At 46.7% G+C, this 26,342-nt stretch overlaps 2 protein-coding genes across 2 annotated transcripts; both read left to right on the top strand.

The window, feature by feature from the left end:
- Nucleotides 1-286: 286 nt before the first annotated feature.
- On the top strand, nt 287-3,087 carry LOC135806090 (uncharacterized). Its single transcript, XM_065320235.1, has one exon. The coding sequence runs from the start codon at nt 346-348 to the stop codon at nt 2,416-2,418; it is 2,073 nt and encodes a 690-aa protein (XP_065176307.1). The 5' UTR covers nt 287-345; the 3' UTR covers nt 2,419-3,087.
- A 561-nt stretch (nt 3,088-3,648) lies between these two features.
- LOC135806091 (glutaryl-CoA dehydrogenase, mitochondrial-like) lies at nt 3,649-21,396 on the top strand. The gene is made up of 14 exons (XM_065320236.1): nt 3,649-3,891; nt 5,968-6,040; nt 13,169-13,236; nt 13,596-13,658; nt 14,192-14,252; nt 15,333-15,572; nt 15,715-15,799; nt 16,158-16,289; nt 18,090-18,193; nt 18,680-18,749; nt 19,443-19,498; nt 19,877-19,965; nt 20,200-20,271; nt 20,778-21,396. Exons 1-14 carry the CDS (start codon nt 3,825-3,827, stop codon nt 20,840-20,842), a joined length of 1,245 nt encoding a protein of 414 aa, XP_065176308.1. The 5' UTR covers nt 3,649-3,824; the 3' UTR covers nt 20,843-21,396.
- Nucleotides 21,397-26,342: the final 4,946 nt, after the last annotated feature.

The raw sequence follows: 26,342 nt of genomic DNA, 5'->3' as shown, positions 1-26,342 counted from the left end.
GTGGTGCAATAATGAAAAACTGAAAGACAAAGTAAGATCTTCTTTTTGTTTTTGAAGCTGCATGTTTTTCCCGCGGTCTGGACTTCATCGTACCGTACGCGTAGATCAACGCGACCGTGAGTATGACGCCTGACGCGATATATCGACGAATCGACGAATGACGACGCGTCGACGGTCGACCGCGACTTCTTTGTAAAAATATTTTTCTATAAAACGGTAGAAACTATTACTTGCTTGAATACAATAATAATTATTATGTACTTGTCTTTGTAGTCTAGTAGTAGTAGTAGTAAGGCGAAGCTTCACGTCGATGTTTGGAGCATCTTGGAACATCGAGCGTTAGTGATGATGGGCTGGACAACTATCACCGTTCGCTTGCTGTTAGCATCATCCTTCATTGGCGCCGTCTGTTCCGTTCCTCTCAGACATGGTAATAATGGTAAAGTCAGAGCAGGTGGTATCAGAAATCGTGTCGCACACGTCACAGGCGAACATAGTGATCATAGAAGGAGGTTTGATGATGATGTTGGCAACCGCAGGAAAAGGTTTGCTCGTAGCAGAAGAGACTCTGAGACGAATGACAATAACAGGGAACCTATAAGATTTCAACACCATCCAGATGCTCGTGTTGCCGATAATTTGAACGGAGAGGAAGTGGTCCATGCACCAGTTCGTCATGGAGTTAGAATGCCTGATGGTGTGAGATCTCGGTTGAATCAAGAAAATGATCAGTTTGGAGGTCCATTGAACTCTCACCAGTCTCGATTGGAACAGACAAAACACCAGTTTGAAGGTCAGGAGAGGTTAGCCAACCGGAGACCCCAGGAAAATATCAATGAAGACCGTGAAGGATTTGCTGCGCGTGACATGGGAAATTCTGATGACCAGCAAGCTCGCCACATGGTTCATCAACGCCGTGATGACTATGTTACTGATGGTGTGCCTCAAAAGCTTGGCAATCTCCCAGCCTTGACTGGTTTTGAGATGCAAGGCAATGTTATGCATGGTACTGATTCACCAGTCCATGTGAGAATTGAGGGCGAGCATGCGAATGGCGGCAGGCCGGGCAATTTTCCGGCTGCTGCTCTCCAGCAACAGCGGTTTGAACAGCCAGCAGCCAGGCCACAGAGAGGTCACCAAGAACAGCAACGGGGTCCCAATGGGCAAGTGGAGCAAGAAGAACAATGGTTGAACCACCGGCAAGACACACGAGCAGCACATGGAGAACGCTCTCGCGATGGCAATGCTCTTGATAGCCACGACTCAGAAAACTACGCCGCCGGGAATGGTGATAATCAGGACTATCCTGTGAATGCAGATCACGTCATTGGCCGAAGCAAAGATAGCGATGTTATGAGTGATGGCGGTGAGGATCAGCTGAAGGCTGTGCTAAGAGATATTACTAAACTCAGACAGGAGATGGAACAGGAAAGTGAGGTAAAAATGTTGCCACCTGATCACCTGGTGGGCATGCCATTGGAGAGGGACGGTGACAGTAACCCATCGATGCACCGTGAGGCTTTCTTTGGCAAGGAGCTGGGCAATATGCGCGGGCTGAGCAAATCCAGTACTATGCGGCGATTGAGGCAGCTGTTCTTGAGAGCTGATGCTAATAGTGATCAGCAGCTTGATTCAACCGAGCTTGCCGAGTGGATACACCAGCGTGGATTGGAACATATGAATGAGGCCCAGGCTAAAAACCGTGCTGACTTCAATCACGTTGACAGAGACCGTGACCAGGAATTGACATGGAATGAATATGCACGGCACATTCAGCACATGAAGTCATCAGATGTCCAACACCATGCACCCAAACATCTGTCAAAGGCTATTTGGCGAGACCTGCAACGTGTGAAGAATGGAAATCGTGTGCCTGTTAGCGATCAGATGCGCTCCAGTATGGGCAACAGTACTTTGCAGCGCTTGCTAGTACGTGACTTGCAGCGATGGCGCAATGCAGACAACGATAATGATATGAAGCTTTCCGAGGGAGAGTTCTTCACATTCCGTCACCCGGAGTACAATAGTGTCACACTGTCTCAGCTAGTAAAGGAGCTGATTGCAGAGTTAGATCAGAATGGTGATGGTCAACTGACGCAGGATGAATATTTGTCCAGGAAGCGCACTCACAACTCCAAAGGCTTGCTTGATGAAGGCGACGGGCTCGAGGAAAGGCGTCGCCAGTTCACTGAGCTGATTGACGTGGACAGTGATGGTATGGCAACGCCTGATGAGCTAGAGCAGTTTGTTGATCCTCTCTCAGCACAGAGCTCCATCAATAGTGCTCTTGCTCTTGTGCGGCGTGTGGACAATGATAAAAATTCTAAAGTTTCCTGGGACGAGTTGGTATCCCACCAGGACTTGTTCGTCGACAACAATCTCAACCCAATTGTTCGTAAAACTCATAATGAGTTGTAACTTTTGACTTGACGAGTGGTACTGATGCCTTGATTATTGTACTGCCCAGCCATGCTAGGTTGGCATCTGTCCTATTTTTTATCCACTTCTTGTATAAAAGGAAAGTATTATTGGTGTCAGGAAGTCGTTACAAACCTTTGTACGACTCCAGGTTTGTACGACTCCCTGATTGCGTTTAGTCTTTTAAATACTGCATTTACTCACTGTTATTTTACTGCATTCTGAGTGAAATTCTGCTGGCAGATATCCAGAGATCTTTTTTCTTTCTTTTTTTTTGCTTTAACACATCCTTTGTTCAGATCTTCTTTTTCATGGTCTCAGTCTCACAGTCATGTGCATTTTTTACATGGTTGATATGATTATGCATAATAATATGTGTATTATCTTTTTGAGGACTTGTTTTGTTCATCATGCATTGCACCATACTACATGTACATACGTATCTCTCTGTGCTAACGCTGTCGTCTGCATGTGCATATTACAAAGGCAGAAGAGGACGGTGATAGCCAGTTGTCGGAGGATTGCCTTAGCCTTGCTATGTGCATGCACGAAACGCAGAGTTACAACTATGATTTATCCGGTTTTCACTGTCCTCTTCTGTCTTTGTGGTATTGCTCCATTCTTGCGGTGTTGAGCACTCTAGCAATCTGGGAATTCCCACTATTGTCATCTGCATACTACATGACTGTAGTGTCGGATCGGAGATGAGTGGCATTCACGCATTATCTCCAGTGCGGACCCGTGCCTGACTCTTTACCGCATCACAAGGAATTGCACCATTCTCTGACATAATATTATCCATGTCTTGTCGTCATTTGTGGTCATGTGTCGTTAATCATCGATCTGGTTTGTTTTGCTAAAGGAGGCTAAAAGCTAAAGGAGCACCTGGGATTCACTGAGAAAAAGCTATCATCCACTGACCCAGCTGAGCATCAGGCAATGGTGAAACTACAGTTACTTCTGAATTTCCATATCTCCCGTCCCAGCACCGGTGCACCATGAATCCACGATCACCCAATGCCAATGCGACAATGGGCCTCCTATATTAGGCTATAACCGGTACTCCTATCCATCCCCCAGACCACATGCGTGGTCCATGCACCAAGTGAATTATTTTTATGATGCAGCGTATGTGACGTCACCATGCCCCATAAACATGAGTCATTGATGATGTCACGCGACCAGAGCCAAAGAATCAAAGAATGCCAAGACCAAGAATCATGATCCACGAGATTTGTGTGCAAGTCGACTTGTTGCACGTTGTAGTTATTTCTTCCGAAGGAAAGAAGATTGCTGGCTATCAAGCAAATAATCACCTTTCATTAAGTTGCAAGAAGAAGATCCCAAACAGAACCTTCTTGTCTTACTCGCATTTAGGCTGGTTTCCACCTCGTAGTGTTCCCAGAATGGCTCTTTTTGGTAGCCGGATTTTATCACTGAGGGGATGTCTGGGTGGCATGAAGCGGTTCAAATGTAAGTACATGTACACCAAGAAACGTCTTAGCTAGTGATACAGCAGTGTAAGCATGACTTGAGAAGGTCTTGATAATGCGCAATAAAGCGGTGAAGTTTTCAATGAAGACGCTGCCCCGGTGCGCCTTCATGAACAATTTGGTCTTTTGGGTGACTGGCTTGGTCCTCTGCACATACAAACATGAACACCTCACTGTCGTTTGTTAGGCATACACCCAGGTGGAGCTGCGCACTCTGACTCTCTGAGTCTTGGTACCGTATGTACTGCAGCCGTGTGCATGTGGCCAGGGAAATCCGACTCCCGTAAGGGCAGGTGTCGTAGTTGCCAGGCCCGCATGCAGGATTGTGGCACGGGCATGTACACAATAGCAAGTCCACTTGAAATGGATTTGTGATGAGACAAAACTCGCCGAGGTGAAACCATGGAGTGTCATTGCAAGTGATACCCAGTAGAACATTATCTACTCCGATAAGACACACTCTGGCTTAGTATGGACATACTCTGGCTTAGTATGGACATTGTCCGGAACACGGATAATAATTATATTGATACATAGTGAAGTCTGTTAGGATAAGAAGTACCTGGGATACTTAGTATACTTCCCTGCTGCCCACGGGGGTACGTCTTAACATAGTTCTACTGTAGCTGCCACCCACCCCACAGTTTCCTGAGGACTATAGCCACCCACCCCACAGTTTCCTGAGGACTATAGCCACCCACCCCACAGTTTCCTGAGGACTATAGCCACCCACCCCACAGTTTCCTGAGGACTATAGCCACCCACCCCACAGTTTCCTGAGGACTATGGACCATGACTGCCTGCAGATATGCCTCACTGTCTGTGTGGATGTCATCGTTGATGCTCGACACCATGGATCTTCTTGTCCTTGGATTCCAAGGCACTACCTGCAGCCATCAAACACACGACCTTGTGTTCGACCACCCGAACAGCAGCAGTTTTGAGTGCAGTTTCCCGACGGTGGCTATTAACAGTCAGCAGTATTTTGCACACAGCAATGACCAATGTCCCATATGCCACAGATCAACCTGTCGCTTCGGGCATCTTCCAGGCCACTGTCACTAAAATCACAGGTCCTGGACAGATGTACATCGGTGACATGTTAGTGATAACTTGCCTGCTGAGCGCTTCGGGGAGAAATGTGCCATCAGGGCCTGTTGCAGTTTGGCCAGGGATATGTCATCCACCGTCACTTGTGCAAACAGTGTTCGGAGCAGGGAGTAGTACCGTAAAGTACCGTTGATCCGCCCCCTCTCTAATTCCCGCCCCTGTCGGTTTTCTACCTGTGAAGTGACTTTGGCGTATACAACGAAATACGATGTTGAACCGACACATGCACTGCTGTACACAATACGTGCCAATCCAGGATGAAAATATGCACAATCCAGCACATCGAGTCTGATCCTCTACGTTGTTGTACATCGTACTGCACTTGACAGCCTTGATCTAATTCCCACCCCCTGCTGAAAATCCAGCTGGGAAGCGACATGGCGTGGGGGGCGGATCAACGGTACTTTACGGTAAAATACTACTCCCTGGTTCGGAGCATCGGAAAGTACTTTTTCCAATGACTATCAAGAAACAGATTTCTTCCGCTCATTTTCAACCTTGTTTGCTTTGTAACATTAACCAAGCCTGGCCAAATACTACTCCCAATCATCAGCATCCATAGATGTAATGGGGTAGCAGCTCCAGCTCGAGTCATCTTAGTCACCACTCGTCATATCAGGCCGAGCATGTACATACAGGAGTACCGGTAACTGCAGTGTTGCAGAATCTACCTTTACAACTAGGAATACTAGAAGACGGTAGCCAGAATGTGGCAAGACCGTTGAAGAATGCGGACAGAACAACAGAGTGTGTTCACCGCCGGGTGACAGTTAACTGAACGATGTTTACGGTGCACGTAATGCTGCAAGGTCATGCATATACTCCACACTCAAAATTGCTACCGAAACGAGTGTTCACGAACAGGGATTTTCATGTTGCGTACTTGCCAACACCTTGTTTTCCCAATACTGTTTTTGTTTTTGTTTTGTGCTCTTTCTGACATCAGCTGCACAGGCCTTCCAATGGCAAGATGCATTACTGTTGGAGGATTCCCTATCTGAGGATGAACGAATGATTAGGTACTAGTAACTTCCACACTCTACTCTGCAAGTCTTCTCTCGTTTTTATTCTCTTCAAATATGTACATGTACTGTAGTATATGAATATGAATATGCACTGCTACAATGACAGCTGCTGTACCATAGATCAGTGGCTACAAGATCATCATTGGCCTAAAGTTTTAAACCCTTGAACCGCCGTCACAAATGCAGCATGGATATGACAAATCACAACAATATTGCACCTTATTGTGGGCATAACTGTCGTACCAATGATCCGACTTCGCAAGTGAACATTTTAGTTGTAGGTTGTACGATCTTGCCGGCAGATGTGACTGCCTTGTGCACGAAACAAGTCTGTTGCACCCTACTTTGTGCACTACAAATGTACTGACATACAAAGCTTTGGTGTTCGCTAGGAGAAACCGAATGCAGAAAGTGGTCTACATTTCACATTCTAGGGGGCAGTGGACCACCTTGGTGGTACGGCTATTATTTCATATGATCAGTCAGCTTCACACACCATGACCCAGTTCAATCCATTGGGTCCTTCTGCTGTACCTATGCATAGGACAAACCACTTCATACGTATGCCCGCACATAATTATAGAAAAGTACTAGCAGCACCCCCGGCCGGCGTTGCCTGGCCGAATGTGGCATGCGGGTGAAGCAAGTACATGAACAGCACACGTGCTCAGCACGTGGTGGTGGCCAGACCGCTGAAGTCCTCATGGTGAGCTTGAGGGAGGTTCTTCATCGTTGGAAGGAGAAGGAGGCGACGTCTGTTACGCCTTCGGGAGGCTGGTCAGGGTTGTCCATCACCTGGTGGCGGATGAAGCGGCTCAAAAAATTCATAAAATTACGAACAAAAGTGCGATGCGCTCTTCACTGCAGATCAGATGCAGAGTGCAGTCAGTGCAGATCTTTTGTATCCTTTTGTTGCAGATGTTTCTATTTGCAGAGAACGATTCACGTGGTCCGCAGCGCTTGTGCGGCTGCTAGTGCTATGGCCTAGGCTAGGTATACCGTATAGGTGGCTACATGATTCGCACGCTTTGCGTGCTCAGTGCTTCTGCGCGCGGCTGCTACTGCTACTCGTACTGATCGTGTCTGCTACCACCTACACTGTTCGCACGCTTCACGTGCTCAGCACGTGGTGGTGGCTACACGATTCGCACGCTTCGCGTGCTCAGTGGTTCTGTGGCTGCTTCCGCTAGCTACACGATTCGCACGCTTCGCGTGCTCAGTGCTTCTGCGGCCGCTAGCTACACTGTGCTACACTGTTCGCACGCTTCGCGTGCTCAGGGCAGCGCTGCTCCGCAGCGCTTCAGCGTGACACAAAAACACACGTCACAGGTGCCTCTTCTTTATAAGGAGCGTGACACACACACACACACACACACACAGACACACGTCACAGGTGCCTCTTCTTTATAAGTAAAGATGATCCAAAGATAACCAAAAATGCCTTTTTTTGTGCTTTTGGAGTTGTGGCGTACCACATTCAAGCCCTATCACTGTTAGTAAGAGTACATAACTACACATAACTACAAGCGCATGGTGCTTGTGTTGTCTGACAGTCAGTCTTCTGAGATGTCCAAGGCGTGCACGATAATTAGTGACAAATTCGGCAAGGAGCTCAGTGAAGCCATTAACCTGAATCCGGAGCACAGTGACCTCATACATGATGCGCGGAAGGAGGATGTGGCGGTCATTGATGCAGTTAAGAAGGACCAGAGCAAGAACAAGACGGGATTGCGTGGCAACAGGTGGAGCATGGTGACGTATCGTTTGGCGTTGGCTGTAAAGTGCCGCAGTACAGCAGCTTATAAAGCACTGAAGGACTTGGGCGTACTACAACTCCCGAGTCTTCGTTCACTCAACCACTTTACAAGTGCAAGAATTGACAAGCCAGGGTGGTGTGAGGAAGGTATTCACTACCAACAGCAACGTTACCAACAGCACCAGGAGCGAAGTGAAGCCAGCGGAAGCCTGAAGCCCTTGGGTGAAGGGCTGATCATCTTTGATGAGGTGAAAGTCGTCTCTAAGGTCCTATGGAATAGCAAGAGTGAAGAGATATACGGCCTAGCCATGACTGATGAAGATATGGCGTCTCTGAATGATATTTTCTATGAGCTTGGCAGTGTTGACAACACTAATCGCACAGAGTATGTGCTGCAGGTCATTTGGCGAGACTTGACGTCGAATTTTGATGTATTTGGCCCGTACCATACCTCCTCCACGTCTTTGGATGCCAAGTTCACGATGGCCTGCTTTCTGCAATCTATGCAACTCCTGCATAGCTTTGGGTTCAAGGCAATTGCAGCAGTGTTCGATGGTGCTGCGACTAACTTGTCGATGGTGAAGTCTATGTTGGAAGTTCATGGTGCATTTGTGGCGGAAGGCAATGATCATCGCATAAACGCTTCTATTGATCACCCTTACTGGCGCAAACACAAGCTTTCCTTCGTGGTGTGTCCTAGCCATCAGCTTAAGAACATGATCAATGCGCTGTATTCATCCCGTCAAGGTGGTGCTAAGAGCTTCGTGACTGGAGATAGTGTGCCCTTTGGTTGGCAAAGTATCTTTGACTTGTATGACCGGGAACGTGATCGCCAGAATCGAGGTGGACCTAGAGATGTACCGAGCCTCAGGAAGAATTATGTTCATCGTGATGCGTGGACTAAGCTAAACGTGTACCCTGCTAAATTGATGCAGCAGGAGCTTGTCATTACGGAGTTGAAGTCACACTGTGCTGAGTCCCCAGCTCCACGCAATGCTTCCAGTGTGCAGGCAACGGTTGCGTACCTCCAAGCTTGCAACAAAGTATTTGAAGAGGGAGCACTCTCACACCAACGCATCTGTAGTAGCCAGTCAGCTCCTCTACTTTCAATGCAGGAGGGATACAAGTTCTTCTCCGACTGGCTGATCGAGTTGAAGAAGTCTCATCCAAACCAATCATTCTCAAGGCCTTCGCAGACTATGTTCTTAGCTTGGCAGACATGGGACCTTCTCCGCCTGATGATGTTCGGCTTCACTGAACTGTGTGCAGATTTCAATGGCCGTCATCCAGACTACTACATTGTTCCTGTTAGAGTTACCGGCAGTGCGGTGGAGACAGTGTTTGCACAGCTCAAGCAAGCTGCTGGTGGGCGTCTTTCTGCGGTAAACTATTCCACAGCACGAGCGACGCTCACTCTTCAGCGTGGTCTCCTTCCCCCTCATCCGTCCAACAAAGACTACCGTGACACTGCATTGGATCTTCATGATGTCCCACTCCTTCGGAAATAGAGCACCATAGTTTGGTTTCGTCTGCTTGCTTGTTGCCAGCCCCTGTGTTGCTGTCAAGGCTTGCCTTCTTGCTTATTAAATTTTGGGACTGCCAGCCCCTCTGCTGCTACTGCTTCTTGCTTACTTATTAAATTTTGGGACTGCCAGCCCCTCTGCTGCTATTGCTTCTTGCTTACTTATTAAATTTTGGAACTGCCAGCCCCTCTGCTGCTACTGCTTCTTGATTATTTATTAAATTTTGGGACTGCCAGCCCCTCTGCCGCTACTGCTTCTTGATTATTTATTTGGGCCTGCCAGCCCCTCTGCAGCTATTGCTTCTTGATTATTTATTTGGGACTAGCAGCCCCTTGTATGTTACGTGCATGTTTGTAGTGTATTTTGGGAATTTTGTGTTGCCTTCTGTGATTGGGCTTCTCATACTTCTAAGCTCATAATCATGTCGTGACCAGACTACCTGATACAATTTTATTCTGTTTTGTAAAATTGGCCTATGAAACAGATGTGATTCAGTGCTGACATCTTTGGCCACCTGTTGGTCCTTTTTTCCCCAGATGTTGGTCTGTGGTGTGTGCTTCAGACCTAAGAGACCACTTGACAATGGCTTGTGCTGCTGTCTACATGTTCGTCCGCACACTGGGCCTCCATGCATGCGTGCAATGTGCTTTGAGCAGGAAAGAATTTCACTTTGCTGGGCACAGGGTCATCATTAGGACTGTGTAGACTGTTCAGGCAACAATTATTTGCCTCATCCGCCCGTACGCACACAGCAAGAGAAACGAAAAATTGCATGAAAAAAGCAAGAGATACGAAGCATACCAAGAGTACATAACTAGACAGTCTAGTTATGTACTCTTGAGCATACTAGCAGGGCATAGATTAACGGCCGGACATCGGACATTTTCCGGCCATTTTCGGCCACTGACTGGACGTTTTCAATTTCACCGAACATAGTGTCCGGTCAAAAAAGTTAAAAAAAGAGCAGCGACCTTTCGACCTTTTTATGCAGAGTTGGGCTTTCTTCGGAGCTTCGTGCCAAATGCCACTTGCATATCGTACAACTAACATGTATACCGTCGTCTCAGGCGTAGACTTCACTATATTATTTACTTGATCCGCCTGTAGCAACGCGTTGTTGCTACAGTCAATTCAGATACGTCCACATAATGGGTCATTGTGAATATACTTCAGTACTACTACTAAAAAAAAGAAGAAACACCCTGAAAATGTGTTGTGGAAATGTCCGGGCATGTCCGGACAGATTTCAAAACGGAAGGACATTTGTCCGAGCTAAATGAAATCCTTAAGCTATGCCCTGTACTAGTAGTCAATATTCTCTACACCACCACCAAACATGCGCTCTACGCCGACACAACCTCTCTTACACCACCACCAACAGCAGGACATTATCAATTTGCTCGATACTGGAAATAGTTCCTTACGACAGCTGTTTCGAGTAAAATAACTCTCATCAGGTAAGGTCAAGACACTGGAAAATGAGGGCGATTATAGTGCAGTGCTGTGTCTTTTATACCAGCAGCTTATGATGATCAAAAACGAATTGAAATTTTTTTCCCATAGCAAAGATACTGGTACGAAGCATGCGCAAATAAACCACAAGAGATAAGAAGCTTGCGTGCATAAAAAGCAAGAGATGAGGGAGCCATGAGCATATGAGCAGCAAGAGATACCGGTACTGTTACCGTACAAATCATGTACACGTAGAACAGCAAGAAATACAGAGCATGAGGAAATCAACAGCAAGAGGTACGATTCATATGGAGCATGCACACGCAAACACCAAGAAATACAGAGCATTAGGAAATTAACAGCAGGAGATACGAAGAATGTGCAGTGCTCGAAATAATCAGAAACTAAACATGGATCCTGTCTCTGAGGTTGAGTCCCCTTGTGGTTGTTCTGCCTGCTGAGGTGATCTGCATTTGCTCAACTGAATCAATCACTTCCTGGCAGACAGCATGAAAAACCTTGTCAATTAGCTTGCGGGCCACTGTTTTAACTACATCGCCAGAGAACTTGCCAGGAAACATTGCAGACACACACTCTTGCAGGGGACCAACGATGGTTCTGTCATGTTCCAGAGCAGTTGACGCAACAATGACCATATCCTTGCCATAGGTTCTATATGCCTGCTGATTGACGACACCATAGATCTTATCCAGACTCTTCTCTGCAAAACTAATGACTTCTGGCCGCATGAAAGTCATCCATCCTTTATCACGTACGGTTAGACTTGTTGGGATGTTCGCTTCCGCTTTCTCATCCCTCTTTAGTCTCAGTAGTCGGCACAGGTCCAAGCATTCTGTCTCCATGGTTCTGAGGGTGCTCCCATCACGATGTTGTTTGCCCTTTAAGCCAGCAATGCAAGAATGAAGGGCCCATCCGAAAAATCGATGAGCATGCTTGTCCTCCAATGCAACCGCAACACCAGGCTCGTCCTCTATTGCTGTCTGAAGATGTTCCTTGACGACTCTGCAGCAGAAATTGGAAACAGCTGCACCAATGGACATCACTACACTTGTGCAATCGTAGTCACTCAAATCCAGTGCACAAACATCAGGGTGATCCATCTCAGATCGCAGTGCGGTCGTCCACATCATTTGGAAGATGGCATATTTGTTTGCCTTGGTGGAAGTTTCTCGGTGTACCTGAGCAAATTTCTCAGCCAGACGAACAATCACCCTCTTCCAAACTCTAGGAAACTTTTCAAGACTCGATGCCCGACCAGGAAAAACTTTGATATGAAGCTCGCCCAGGACACATCGCATCACCTCAGCTTCAAGTATGGAGCTCTCAATGTTGGCCAGTTTCTCAACGACCTTCAGCTTTTCGTGACCTGTCAAGAGTTTAGCTTTCGTCTTCGCTGGGCGAGGTGTCGGAGCAGCTGGGGCAGAAGGAGCAGACAGGGAGGAAGCGACGTGTTCAGCCGAACTGCCAACACATGTAGCAGCTGCTTCATTCACCACCTCCGGTTCTGCGTTCTGAACAGTTTCCTCCATGTCAAGGACTTCTTGAAGAGATAGGATAGAGCCTGCAATATCCATTCTTTCAGCAGGAAACTAAAAACCAACACGACTAATCAACTACTTCTGAAGGAAAACAAAGTGAGCAGAAGATCAAGAAGAGGAAGAAGATGAAGAGACTAAAAAACAGGCCTTCATCTTGCCTCGTGCAAAAAGAAAAGAAAAACAGGAAGAGTAGCGTCCAGTCCTGAAGCAGGAGTCTCCATTCTCCCTCACTACACTCTTCCTTCCTGAAACAGTTCTCAACAAGAAATAATAAATCAATTTTGCCTTTTGGACATGTTTCTTCAACACGAAGGACACGTCGCGTCGCGCGTCAGTGAAAAAAGAAAGAACAGAAAAGTGGCGCAGTTTTCCACCATTTCCTTTCCGGTTCCACGGCTTTTTCGTGTTTGGCCGGTTTCAGTCAGTTAAAATCGAATTTCCCCATCGCGAAACTCTGCCCTCGGCCTCACTCTAGCGCGTCTGGCGCCAGTCTAGTTCCGCACCATGCAGTTGAACTAGGATTTCGGATGAACCACACACGCGTTGGAGTTGCACACTCTTGTGTAGTTATGTTCTCTTGCTGTTAGGATACATTAGTGCAAAGATTTTGCTGTACACTAGGCAAGTTTAGTTGGCTGGTCTAGATCAAGTGCATGTATGTCGTCTTGATGTGCGCTTGTGTCCCTCCGCATGCATACATGTGTTTGTTTGTGTGTGTGTGTGTGTGTGTGTGTGTGTGTGTGTGTGTGCGTGTGTGTGTGTGCACGTGCATATGTGCGTGTGTGCGTGCATGGGTGTGTGCATGGGTGGACGTGCGTGTCTCGTGCTACAGAGATCAAGTCCGAACATACTGCCAGGAGAAGCTAATGCCTCGTGTCACTCTTGCACATCGTCAGGAAGGTGGGCTGCCATGGGGCTTCGCAATGCTTCTTTTTAAAAGCGAGCTTCACAACTGCCCTAGATTGGAGTATCATTGCTCAGAGCTTCACTACCGAGGATACAAATATCTGGAGGCTGCACAGATATTTGGAAATGTCTTATGGAAATAGATGGCAGATAAGCTCACTGATACATCATGTAGCTTGAACACTACTTTACTCTGCCTGCTGGTAGTGTAATTTCTATGATTGTGCATGGTGCTACATGTACTTCGAAGTAGATGATTGTACTTGTCCTCCCCTACCATAGTTACTACCCAGTGGGGTATGTCAAGTTGCCAATTCATGCTTTGTTCTGGTCTTGTTTTGTACTCATGGCAGTGTTTGATCGTGACATCATGACGGAGATGGGTTCGATGGGCATGCTTGGATCAACAATTTCAGGTACGTCACTGTACTCCCGCCTTCTCCTTGTACGTGTACATGTACACCTTGGCCAGGTGGTCCTCTTATCCAGGTCCAGTATGTCGCGTGGCCGCATTCACTTCATATCCTGTACTTTGAAGTACATGTACATGTGATATAATATCATGCTGATCTGTACCTCTCATAGGAAATAGCATAGCTGTCGTCTCTATATGCTATATGTTTATGTATGTGTAAAGAGGGATTTCATTACATTTCAGCTGCCATGCCCCTACACGGATGTGTTTGGAAAGCTTTTTTGTGCGTACAGTCGGACCTCGCTTAACCGCACACATCCGTTTTCAACAAAAAATATCCGGATAGGCGAGGGAACCGGATAGTTGAACACACATACTGTATGTATGCTGCATGACATAATTATGCTGTAAATCGGTAACCAACGATTTTCTTCCGAATGGCGAGGGATCCGGATAAAAGAGGACCGGATAAGCGAGGTCCGACTGTACTACATAACTCGTATAATCATATTATTTTTGTTGTTTGATATTTAGGCTATGGCTGCCCCGGTGTGTCATCTGTGGCTTACGGTCTCATTGCCAGGGAAGTTGAGCGGTGAGTATCATCCACCACACAATATTGTTTGCACTGCAATTGTATTATTTCAAGACACTCGTGTACACACACATACACACACACACCATACACATGCGTACGCTTCTATCTGCACACAACACGAAAAGATGTTTCTGTAACATCAGTACGTTCAGTTTCTCCTCTGTTCTCATTGCTGTGACTCCCTCGTCTGTGTCTACTATTGTTTGTTTCTATGCTTATTTAATATTTAAACTACCCCTTCGGTCCTACGTAACCATGAACCTTCCAAGTTAGTTGGAAGGCTGTTGGTTTGCGCACTGGAGATGTGTTAGAGCTAGGTCTCGGGTCGCTGAATGTCTCAGTAGCCTGTCAGTTTTCTGCCCTATTTAATATCGCACTTTCTGACCGTTTATCATCTTGTTACAGTCGTGGATAGTTGCTGCATAACTCATTCTCATGTGTTTCTTCTCTTTTTTACACTAGTATATAATACATGTACTATTTTTAGAACGCATCGGAAGTGCGTCCAATTTAAATTGTAGTCCATGCACCTGCGCTGTCAACGCCAGTTTAGAAATTCATGTACGAAAGTTGATTGCAGATTTTTACAGACTCGGATTTCTCTGGAAAGAATTGAGTTACGATTAGAGTAATTGAAGGGTCTGTTTGCTTTAGTGAGTTCTCAGCTGTCGGCTTGAACAAGTCCGAATCCAAGAGTGGTGTCCTGCAGCCATTATTTGTACAGTGTCACTTCCCACTGTTTCCAGGTAAACCAAGAGCAAAATGCTGCCCTGTAAACTGAGGTGCCTGTAGCTAGGTCTGAGTGTATGTGCTAGTAGCAAGAGTACATAACCCCCTGGGGGTTATGTACTCTCCCCCTGGGGGTTATGTACTCTCCCCCTGGGGGTTATGTACTCTCCCCCTGGGGGTTATGTACTCTCCCCCTGGGGGTTATGTACTCTCCCCCTGGGGGTTATGTACTCTTGCTAGTACTTTAAAGTAGTACGGTGTTGCTGTAGTGGAGTGTCAACCCTCTCTGTTTGTTCTTGCTTTAAATTAAATCTTGTTTTGGTTTTTTGGAATTTGTGTTGACTACAGAGTGGACAGCGGATACAGATCAGCGATGAGTGTGCAGTCATCTCTGGTCATGTTCCCGATCTTTGCGTTCGGAACCGAAGCACAGCGGGAGAAGTACCTGCCAAACCTGGCCACTGGTAAAACGATTGGTTGCTTCGGTCTGACTGAGCCGAACCATGGCAGTGACCCGGCTGGCATGGAGACTACAGCCAAGTTTGACAGTGCGAGTAAAACCTACACGCTGAATGGAGCCAAGACATGGTGAGTTCTCAAGCATATGCATGTCCGAAGTTGTCTGCAGGCTCATCATGCCTTGCAACGAAATTATCAGTTCTTGTTCTTGATGCAATTTGTAAATAGTTTTTAAATTGTTTTGATGCTGTTGGACTGCTTTTATGGTCAGGATCACGAACTCACCAGTAGCCGACGTCTTTGTTGTGTGGGCAAAGTGTGACGATGGTCGCATCAGAGGATTTGTATTGGAAAAGGTAAGTGGTAATCCGTTCAGGCTGTGTGAATAGAATACCGTCAACGCCTGTGTATGCTATGCATCTTGTTCAAACCCGGGGAGGGCACCGGACTCCCTTCACAGCAGCCTCACAGTACGTTTCCTGTCCTCCAAAGTATGGATGAGGATCTTGATCCATATCGACAATGCTGCTGGTCATGAACACCCCCTTTTCGGATGCAACTTTAAAATCGTCTGCTCTAGCACTTGACTTGCAGAGATTGTGGTAGCATTTGTGCATCTCTTTGTGGAAGCTGAAGTTGAAGGGAACATGGAATCTGTGGAGCTTGAACGATTTAGACAGTGGCCTTGCTTTTCTTTGGTGTGTGTGTTTTCAGGGAATGGCTGGGCTGTCAGCACCCAAGATAGATGGTAAATTCTCACTGCGCGCCTCTGTAACTGGCCAGATTGTCATGGATGATGTTAAGGTTTCTGAAGAGCATCTTCTGCCAGCCGTGTCCGGACTAAGAGTAAGTACAACTGGCTGGAGTGACCAGTAGTGACCAGTGCTGTTGTTCAGTGTAAACTCACGACTCTGTGGTGTACACGGTGTTCATACCATAGTATAATGTACACATGGGACAGGGACTAACGTCATGCAATGCCTTGCATCGTCTTGGGTACAGAACAGTGCCGAAATGATTACCGTAATGTCGCGTGCATAAGCCGGATTTGTGCATAAGCCTGTCTCGTGTAGAAGCATGAAATCTGCAACAGCTTTTCGCGTACAAGCCTGTCGCATGCATAAGCCGGGCCAGTACACGAGACGCGCCACGTGTCGCGTGCGTAAGCCGGGCTACTACGCAAGACTGGTGAGCGCGCCTTTTACATGTTCATGTTTGCATGGTACCGTACACTTGCAAAAAAAAAAGAAAAAAAATCCCGTTGGAAAATGTTGGTTTTGACGTCCAAAAGTCAGCAGTTTGCGCATACAAGCCTGGTCATTGAGTGGTGCTTGTCATATAAGCCTGTCTCGTGTATAAGCCTGTCTTGTGTACAAGCCTGACTCCATCACCGGCTTATAGGCATATAAGCCCCGGCTAATGCACGCGACATTACGGTATGTTTTTTCTTGGTGGCGTAGCTGTTGACTTTGTGCATTCCTGGCCAGTAGGTGCAGGTATGATCACACTTCATGGCCTTTAAAATATCGCCAAACTTGGCGTGATAGCGGCCGAGGTTCGACTTGCAACTATTACCAGAGGTCCGCAGCTGGCGTGCATCCATCCGCTCCACATGCTCGGGAACAGCTACAGCATCCACTGGTGGCAGAGCAGAGGATACGTCCATAAGACTATCTGCCATGGAGGCCACGTTGACCATTCCCATCGTGTGACTGGTCCAGGCCTATACCATCCGCACTGACGTAGGTTTAGGCTGCGTTTACACGACAACGCACGGCCAGTTTTCCGTTTTCAGTCCCGCATTTCTTCTTTCGTTTTCGTACGTTTACACGATCAAAGCCGATCCGAAGTGGTCTCCGTTTGTATCGTTTTCAAGCGTCTACACGAGAGCAAAGAATCCGCCAAAGTTTGTCATGTGCCAAGTGTTGCCGTGGAAGCACCAATCACACTCAAGTAATGTTTGAAAACAGGCACACGACAACACACGTCACATGACGAAAATTGTAAAAACATTTTTTTGGATTGTCGAATCCGTGTAAACGGCCGAAAACGAAACAAACGTGACGGAAAACAAGGCCAGCACACCGTTTCGACTGTTTACACACCCAAATTTATCCGGCACAATATTTCCGTTTTCAAATTCTTCCACCTTGGCCAGCGTTTTGGTTTTCTTCCGTTTTGGTGTACAACTTTTACGTTTTGCTCCGCGTACCGTGTAAATGAACCATGGATCCGAAAGGATTTCGTTGCGTTTTCGCCCCCCGCGTTGTCGTGTAAACGCAGCCTAACACTGCTGACATAGTTTTCGCGGGACACTATCAACAAACGATGCAGCACCCAGTAGTTGTAGTTTGCGGATATACAGGGAAGGCTTGCGATCACCAAGTTCCTCATTCGGTAACAGTTAACCTAGCATGGCTTCCGTGGAGAAGTAGCGAGCAATCGATGACTGTATCGGTGCTAGAATCGTTTGTTATACTGAAGTGCACAGTCCAGTAGGGAGCGTAATGAGAAGACAGAACCATGGGGAACACATGGCAAAGTAGCGGGGAGCCGGAGCAGTGTGCTGATGAACTGGGCCTACATTTGTACCTCCCCCAACTATGGGCTTTGTTGTTATTGTTGTTGTTCGCTGTTTATCTTCAGGGCCCCTTTTCCTGCTTGACGAATGCTCGCTACGGTATTGGATGGGGTGCACTAGGAGCAGCAGAATTTTGTCTTGCAGCAGCCAGGGAATACACAATTGACCGGTGAGTACAACCCAAGACCATGGAAGCCTGTATAGCTTGTCCCGCTTTGGTGGCAACAGCCTTCTAGAGCGCCAGACAAGTTGAGCACTCACTTCGGTTTAAACAGTCGCAGCAGACAATCACTACGGTGCTGTTGGTCGCCGAAGAACTGGGGGATCAACCTCCTAGCCTAGACCGTTCTTATTTTCATGTATTAGTCTATGCACAGTTGAGTCACCATGTACTGAGTATACATTGGTATGCTGTGTTTAATGAAATCCTAGGCTGGTCGTTCTTCGGCGCCCCACAGTACTGCAATAGCTTGTGTGCTTTCAGAGGTATTGCTGCTAGTATGATCTCTTGATGATTGCTGTTTGAATGCACTGTTTTGGTTTGCAATGCAGCCTCCTTACAATCATCTGGCTATGCTGTTCCAAGTCCAATGTATATGATACACGTAAAAATGCTCTTCGTTGTGCACATGTGTGCTTTTCCGCTGCTATGCAGGAAACAGTTTGGTCGGCCCTTAGCCGCTACTCAACTCATACAGAAGAAGCTTGCTGATATGCTGACCGAGGTAGGTTTTGCCTGTATTTTCAACTTTGCCTGATACGTCAAGGTAACACTTTCTCGTGTGCTTTGCACTGGCCTTGATATGGCTTGAGATAGCAAGAGTGTGGAGTGTCCACTCTCCTGAAGAGTTTCTCAAGTGTAGATGTTTGTATGAATGTTTTTTCTCCCTGTGACTGACCTTCCCTGAGCATGATTCAATCACATGGTGCCTGCCTATGTGATGAGAGTCTCTCTTGTAGCTTAACACGAAGCACGATAAGTTGTGAGTGCCACGACCTTTCCTGCAGTGAAGTACATGGAGTTCAGCTGCTGCTGCCATGGGGGGGGGGGGGGGGGTAGTACCGTATATTCTCTATTATAAGCGCCGTGCTTATATTTTTTCAACACCCCTCTACCCCGTGCTTATATTGGATACCGCGCTTAAATTGGAGCCGTGCTTATATTTTTTCAACCAATACATCCATACAGAGCAAGAAGAAATACATGCTAGATATTATGCACGCAGCATTGATTTCCACCAAGACCGTGCTAATAATAGAGACTGTGCTTATAATGTTTCGAAAGGTGCTCACAGTGTGCTAGTATTAGAGACTGTGCTAGTAATGGAGACCTGTGCTTATAATAGAGAATATACGGTACTTGGGCGCACAGCCATGATTTCTTTGCCTTTTTGTGCACGTGCATGCATGCTATACAGATCACCCTGGGATTGCATGCATGCCTGCGAGTTGGCCGTCTAAAGGATGAGGACCGGTAAGTCTGTTTGTTTAGCTTTACTTTACTTCACGATAGGCACAGGAAAAACTCTGCCTTCTCACTGAGCAAGTGCGGTAACTATCTCTTCTTGTACTTTCTGTACGTGTAGCAGGCTAGCAGCCTGTGCTCATATGGCAGTTTTATTCTTTCATGTCCTGATTCCATTGGTTCATACATCTTTTGACACTTGAAATATTTGGCTGGTATTTGATTCATTTATCTTCGCATGAAGAGAGCTTTGGTGTATATTCTTGTGATGCGATTGCTCGTGAGATTGCAACACTGTTCTGCAATGTAATATTTGCAAGTCTACTTGGCTGTGGTGGAGCCAATCAATCATATCCAATGTATTCTTCTGTTGTGTTGCTTGCTCAGCGCAACTGGCGAGATGATCTCCCTGATCAAGCGCAACTCATGCGGCAAAGCTTTGGAAGCAGCGCGTCTTTCCCGAGACATGCTCGGAGGTGTGTACTCTTTGGCTGCGTTGTTGCATGAGAAGCGTTCATCATGTTTGAGAAATAGAACTGTAGGATGAATGCACGCCTGTGCATGCTCTCTGTGTTGCTTTGAAGCAGGGTACACATGAAGTTTAGTTACAAACAAGCTACATTTTGGCACCCCGTGTACTGTGCAAGACTCAGTAGTCTGTGCATAGTCTTCATGTGCTAATGTTTGTTTGCACCGCCTCTTATTTCCAGGAAATGGCATCAGTGATGAATACCACATTATCCGCCACGTACTCAACTTGGAGGCAGTCAACACTTATGAAGGTAGAACACATTGACATTGTTCTTGTGTGTCTGTGTCTTTCATGGGCATCAGTCAATAGCTAGTTGTGTGCTGTGTGCGTACTGTACATGATGTGCGTTATGCCATTTCAGTATGTTCTTGCCTTGCTCTCTGGGAAGCTTCAAGTATGTTGAACTCTGTTTCCATGGCCAGGCTGATGTAGTACATGATGCCATGTCAGTTTTGAATGGGTTTTTAGGACTGTGGCTGTGCGCCATAGTGTGTTGACTGAAGTCACCATACTGTCCTCCTATGTTGTAATGTGCTGGAAATGCATTCAGCTGCTTGCAGGCACTGGCTTTCCATGGAGTTCTAATACTGTTTTATTAGAGCTGATATTTTTCTGTCTGTCTCTCTCTGTCACTCTCGCTTGCTCTCTCTGTCACTTCTCTCTCTCTCTCTCTCTCTCTCTCTCTCTCTCTCTCTCTCTCTCTCTCTCTCTCTCTCTCTCTCTCTCTCTCCTCTGTGGCGATTGTGATGGTCCTAGGAACTCATGACATCCATGCGCTCATCCTTGGCCGAGCCATAACGGGTCTTCAAGCATTCCAGTGAGAATCTTTGGTCATTGCTCTACGACATGTTTCAATGAGAATCTAGGGTCCTGTAAAGCACGTCAGTTTTCGACAGTGTCCGTGTCTGCTGCAGGTATTTGACAGTGTCCGTGTCTGCAGCAGGTATTTGCTAAAACAATGTTACACTTTTTAAATTTCATACATGCATACATGCATACATGGAGAAGAAGCATGACATTTATTGTCCTACAAAGCATGCAGTGCTCTTCTTTGCACTCTCTTGAGAGCTTGTTTCTGCCAAGTCCGGGGCACACACACGTACCATCACTTATAGTTGTTCTTGCTTGTTATCTAATTTCAGTGATGCTGCATATTTGCACATCCTCCAAACATAGAATAATTGTTACTTCCCTGCCATGATAGATCAATATCAGCCATAGACACGAATTAGTTGAGTGTCAATCATAGACTTTTTGATTATTCCACCTGTTTATAGTTTTTGTGTCCAGATGAGATAGGTGACGTTACCCTCCTGAAAAATAATAATTATAATTACATGTATAGCATTGAATTGAATGAATCTTGCCTCCTCTAGTTTCCCGTGCTTTCTTGGAGTAACTTGTTTGAGCCTTGGTGAGTGTGTAGAGTTCTGCTGATGCTGAATTAATGACTTGGGAAGATGAATTGACAGCACCCTGCTATGAGTAATGCTATAAGTAGTTGTTGGAGACAAAAATGCAATCAAACTGAAGAAAAAGAAGATGTAACAGTTTCGAAAATTTCCACAAGTGCTTTCGATGCCTTCTCATCAGACCGAATACGGGCAAAAAAGAAAGTGAACAAGCGCACTGAACTTTGTACCGCAGAGAAGTGATAAAAACACAAACAAGAGTAGGCAGAAACAGCACAGGAAAATGCGTAACCTCATGCACGTGGAAGGAATGACAAAAGGCACATGGCCGTGTGAAGAACCATAACGAGTGTGCAATGGATTACGATAACAGATAATAGATAACTATAATGGACGTAAACCTGAGTTATGTCCGTCTGCATCCTGGCTAGTCTTCTTTGCATTGTTTTTCTATCATTCCTTTGCCCTACAAAATTCATTGTGCTACTTGTTTTGGCCTGCATTCCACTTGATGGAAAGCATCGAAAGTACTTGTCACGTGGAAATTTGGGAAATGTTGCTTGTGAGGATCTGAAGTTAGAGTCAAGACAGCGGAACCGGTCCAGTTGGTCCCGCCATGGCCGGACCTATTTTTTGGCCACCGACGTGACTTGTGTTACTGCGGAGGAGGTCACGTGTAACTGTTATACCACCGCCCTCCATATCATACACAAAGTATGAAAGCCTAGGCCGGGTACCGGGTGTGGCCGGACCTATCAAAAACTGCTTCCACCGATCCTGCAAGAATGACTATGTCACGCGAGTTATCTGGGTATGCCAGATGTCGAGGCAAAGCTCAGCAAGCAGAGCGTGCCAAGACAAGCCAAGACAAGTCACAAGATTAGATAGCGTTCGTAGTCGTCTTTGATCATGGTACATTTGTCATTCGTAGCAGTAGCCTACAAAATAGCCCGCTACATTGTAGTCACTGCCTCACTCAGCATATAATATATCTAGTACATACATTGGCGAACTGGGGTTTTCTCAATACGGTTCAAATGGTCGCAAGACCGGGACTCTACCAACCGGGTTATGGTTGTAGTCAGGAGCACTATGCGTCCTCGCCTTGTAACATGCTGTCGAAATACATCTACATGTACCTGCTACGTCGATGGGACCAGCATCCCATCCGAATGTGCAACAATCGGAATACTCAGTAATTCTACCTCGGCGTGCACGTGACCCATCGGCATCGTTGGCATTATTTTCGTTGCCATATCGTTGGCCTCGTACTCGGAGTCGTAGCCTAGTTCGTAGTACATGTAAAGAAGAAGCCTTGCTTGGTAGTGCTCCTGACTACAACTCTGCCAACCGGGTTATCATGGTTAGGCCACCCTTTGTTAATTCATTGTTTAACGTCCTTTTTTTCGCGAAAAGGTACGCGGGAGGGCGGAAAAAAAACAAAAGCCCATTCCAAAAACTGGAAACCCCAATCAAACATTTTGACCAGTAAAGCATGTGATATATACAATATTTCTTGGTCTAATGGCACTTGCAGGCATAGAACAACACTCTTTGATGGTACATTGGAGCACATGCCTGATGAATCCAACAAAACAGGTACATAGCATGGAGTTAGCATGTCATGAATTCATTACATCTGGATTTTTACTAGGACACACACCGTACGATATTTAAAAGCCAACAAAAAAAGAAAAAGAACACAAGACAAAGGCATGCCCGGGAGGCAAGATTATAAGTTTAAGGTCATGATCGGCACACTGTGAAACTACACAATCCTGTATTTACAACTTCGCATATTATTGGTACTACTACTTTCTTGTTTTTTTTTCCGGTCGGAGGCAAAAAGGTACGCGGGCGTGGACGTTAAAGGGGAAGTTAAGGCAAAAATTAAAATTTCACCAGTTGTAGTCTTCGGGGTGCTGAGTCGAATGGTCTTGGTCCGAGGAAGCTGAGACGCTCCCTTCCTACTTGAATCCCAATCGAACTCGCGCACTTCCACCGAAACTGGGTGACTGCGCCCTACGACAGTACGAGATGGGGATTTGTATGCAAAATGTCACTAAAAGCGCCATTTCGTTCTTATAAAAGCACGGATGACCGCGATTGGCCCATATGTTGTAGTCTTTTGGACGCTGAGTCGACTGGTTTTGGTCCGAAAAGGCTGCGATGCAGCGTTCCTCCTTTATTCCCAATCGAACATGATTGAACAAGCGGTCACGTGCTCCTGGGTGCTCAAATCACCTGGTCACCACGCCAGCAGGCGACAAATTTCACACCAAGGTTCAACTCGAGTTCAACTCGAGTGACAGGAGTGCATCCAAAAAAGGTCAAACAGGCTAGTAAGTTGTACCCTGCAGGCACGGTGACCAGGTGACTGGTGTACGCAGGAGCACGTGACCGCTTGTTCAACCATGTTCGATTGGGAATAAAGGAGGAACGCTACATCGCAGCCTTTTCGGACCAAAACCAGTCGACTCAGCGTCCAAAAGACTACAACATATGGGCCAATCGCGGTCATCCGTGCTTTTATAAGAACGAAATGGCGCTTTTAGTGACATTTTGCATATAAATCCCCATCTCGTAGGGCGCAGTCACCCAGTTTCGGTGGAAGTGCGCGAGTTCGATTGGGATTCAAGTAGGAAGGGAGCGTCTCAGCTTCCTCGGACCAAGACCATTCGACTCAGCACCCCGAAGACTACAACTGGTGAAATTTTAATTTTTGCCTTAAAGGGGAAGTATACCCTAAAATCAAATTTTCACCAGTTGTAGTCTTCGGGGTGCTGAGTCGAATGGTCTTGGTCCGAGGAAGCTGAGACGCTCCCTTCCTACTTGAATCCCAATCGAACTCGCGCACTTCCACCGAAACTGGGTGACTGCGCCCTACTAGATGGGGATTTGTATGCAAAATGTCACTAAAAGCGCCATATCGTTCTTATAAAAGCACGGATGACCGCGATTGGCCCATATGTTGTAGTCTTTTGGACGCTGAGTCGACTGGTTTTGGTCCGAAAAGGCTGCGATGCAGCGTTCCTCCTTTATTCCCAATCGAACATGGTTGAACAAGCGGTCACGTGCTCCTGCGTACACCAGTCACCTGGTCACCGTGCCTGCAGGGTACAACTTACTAGCCTGTTTGACCTTTTTTGGGTGCAGTCCTGTCACTCGAGTTGAACTCGAGTTGAACCTTGGTGTGAAAGTTGTCGCCTGCTGGCGCGGTGACCAGGTGATTTGGGCACCCAGGAGCACGTGACCGCTTGTTCAACCATGTTCGATTGGGAATAAAGGAGGAACGCTGCATCGCAGCCTTTTCGGACCAAAACCAGTCGACTCAGCGTCCAAAAGACTACAACATATGGGCCAATCGCGGTCATCCGTGCTTTTATAAGAACGAAATGGCGCTTTTAGTGACATTTTGCATACAAATCCCCATCTAGTAGGGCGCAGTCACCCAGTTTCGGTGGAAGTGCGCGAGTTCGATTGGGATTCAAGTAGGAAGGGAGCGTCGCAGCTTCCTCGGACCACGACCATTCGACTCAGCACCCAGAAGACTACAACTGGTGAAAATTTGATTTTAGGGTATACTTCCCCTTTAACTTCCCCTTTAAAGGGGAAGTATACCCTAAAATCAAATTTTCACCAGTTGTAGTCTTCTGGGTGCTGAGTCGAATGGTCTTGGTCCGAGGAAGCTGCGACGCTCCCTTCCTACTTGAATCCCAATCGAACTCGCGCACTTCCACCAAAACTGGGTGACTGCGCCCTACTAGATGGGGATTTGTATGCAAAATGTCACTAAAAGCGCCATTTCGTTCTTATAAAAGCACGGATCACCGCGATTGGCCCATATGTTGTAGTCTTTTGGACGCTGAGTCGACTGGTTTTGGTCCGAAAAGGCTGCGATGCAGCGTTCCTCCTTTATTCCCAATCGAACATGGTTGAACAAGCGGTCACGTGCTCCTGCGTACACCAGTCAGCTGGTCACCGTGCCTGCAGGGTACAACTTACTAGCCTGTTTGACCTTTTTTGGGTACAGTCCTGTCACTCGAGTTGAACCCGAGTTGAACCTTGGTGTGAAAGTTGTCGCCTGCTGGCGCGGTGACCAGGTGATTTGGGCACCCAGGAGCACGTGACCGCTTGTTCAACCATGTTCGATTGGGAATAAAGGAGGAACGCTGCATCGCAGCCTTTTCGGACCAAAACCAGTCGACTCAGCGTCCAAAAGACTACAACATATGGGCCAATCGCGGTGATCCGTGCTTTTATAAGAACGAAATGGCGCTTTTAGTGACATTTTGCATACAAATCCCCATCTCGTAGGGCGCAGTCACCCAGTTTCGGTGGAAGTGCGCGAGTTCGATTGGGATTCAAGTAGGAAGGGAGCGTCGCAGCTTCCTCGGACCAAGACCATTCGACTCAGCACCCAGAAGACTACAACTGGTGAAAATTTGATTTTAGGGTATACTTCCCCTTTAACCCTTTACCATCCGTGCGTACTTGAATCGATCTCTAGAGATCGATGGACATGCATACACTAAAACATTCGTAACTCGATCGATTCTTGGCGGAATTTAAAGAACTAAGTATCTAGGAAGAAGCCGAAGAACCCAGCTTTCCATGGCATCAATCGGTAAAGAGCTGCGATGTCGCATTCCAAAGATATTTTGCTCGACATTTCAGCTACGGCAAAAGTCGAATTTCTTTCCGAGTGACTGCCCTTCAGCGGGGATTTTCCCCTCTCCTGACATGCTGAGTCACTTTGGCATGCTTCGAGCGCGTGGGCAGCATGAAAAGAAACTCAAACAAAACATTTGGAATGTTTACGATGAAGGAGCGAGAAATGGCTGACGAGGAGAGAATTTCCTCGTATATACAGCGATGGGGTGTATTTGAAGCTCCCTGGCGCTGGATA

Source organism: Sycon ciliatum, chromosome 1 (genome assembly GCF_964019385.1).
Source record: "Sycon ciliatum chromosome 1, ocSycCili1.1, whole genome shotgun sequence".
Classification (NCBI taxonomy): domain Eukaryota; kingdom Metazoa; phylum Porifera; class Calcarea; order Leucosolenida; family Sycettidae; genus Sycon; species Sycon ciliatum.
The sequence above is the reverse complement of the archived record's forward strand: the minus strand, read 5'-3'. Positions and strand labels throughout refer to the sequence as shown.

Coding starts and splice junctions, on each gene's coding strand:
- LOC135806090 (XM_065320235.1), top strand. CDS start 346: ATGATGGGCTGGACAACTATCACCGTTCGCTTGCTGTTAGCATCATCC.
- LOC135806091 (XM_065320236.1), top strand. CDS start 3,825: ATGGCTCTTTTTGGTAGCCGGATTTTATCACTGAGGGGATGTCTGGGT. Junction 19,966..20,199: donor TTCCCGAGACATGCTCGGAG/GTGTGTACTCTT, acceptor TCTTATTTCCAG/GAAATGGCATCAGTGATGAA. Junction 20,272..20,777: donor GGCAGTCAACACTTATGAAG/GTAGAACACATT, acceptor TGATGGTCCTAG/GAACTCATGACATCCATGCG.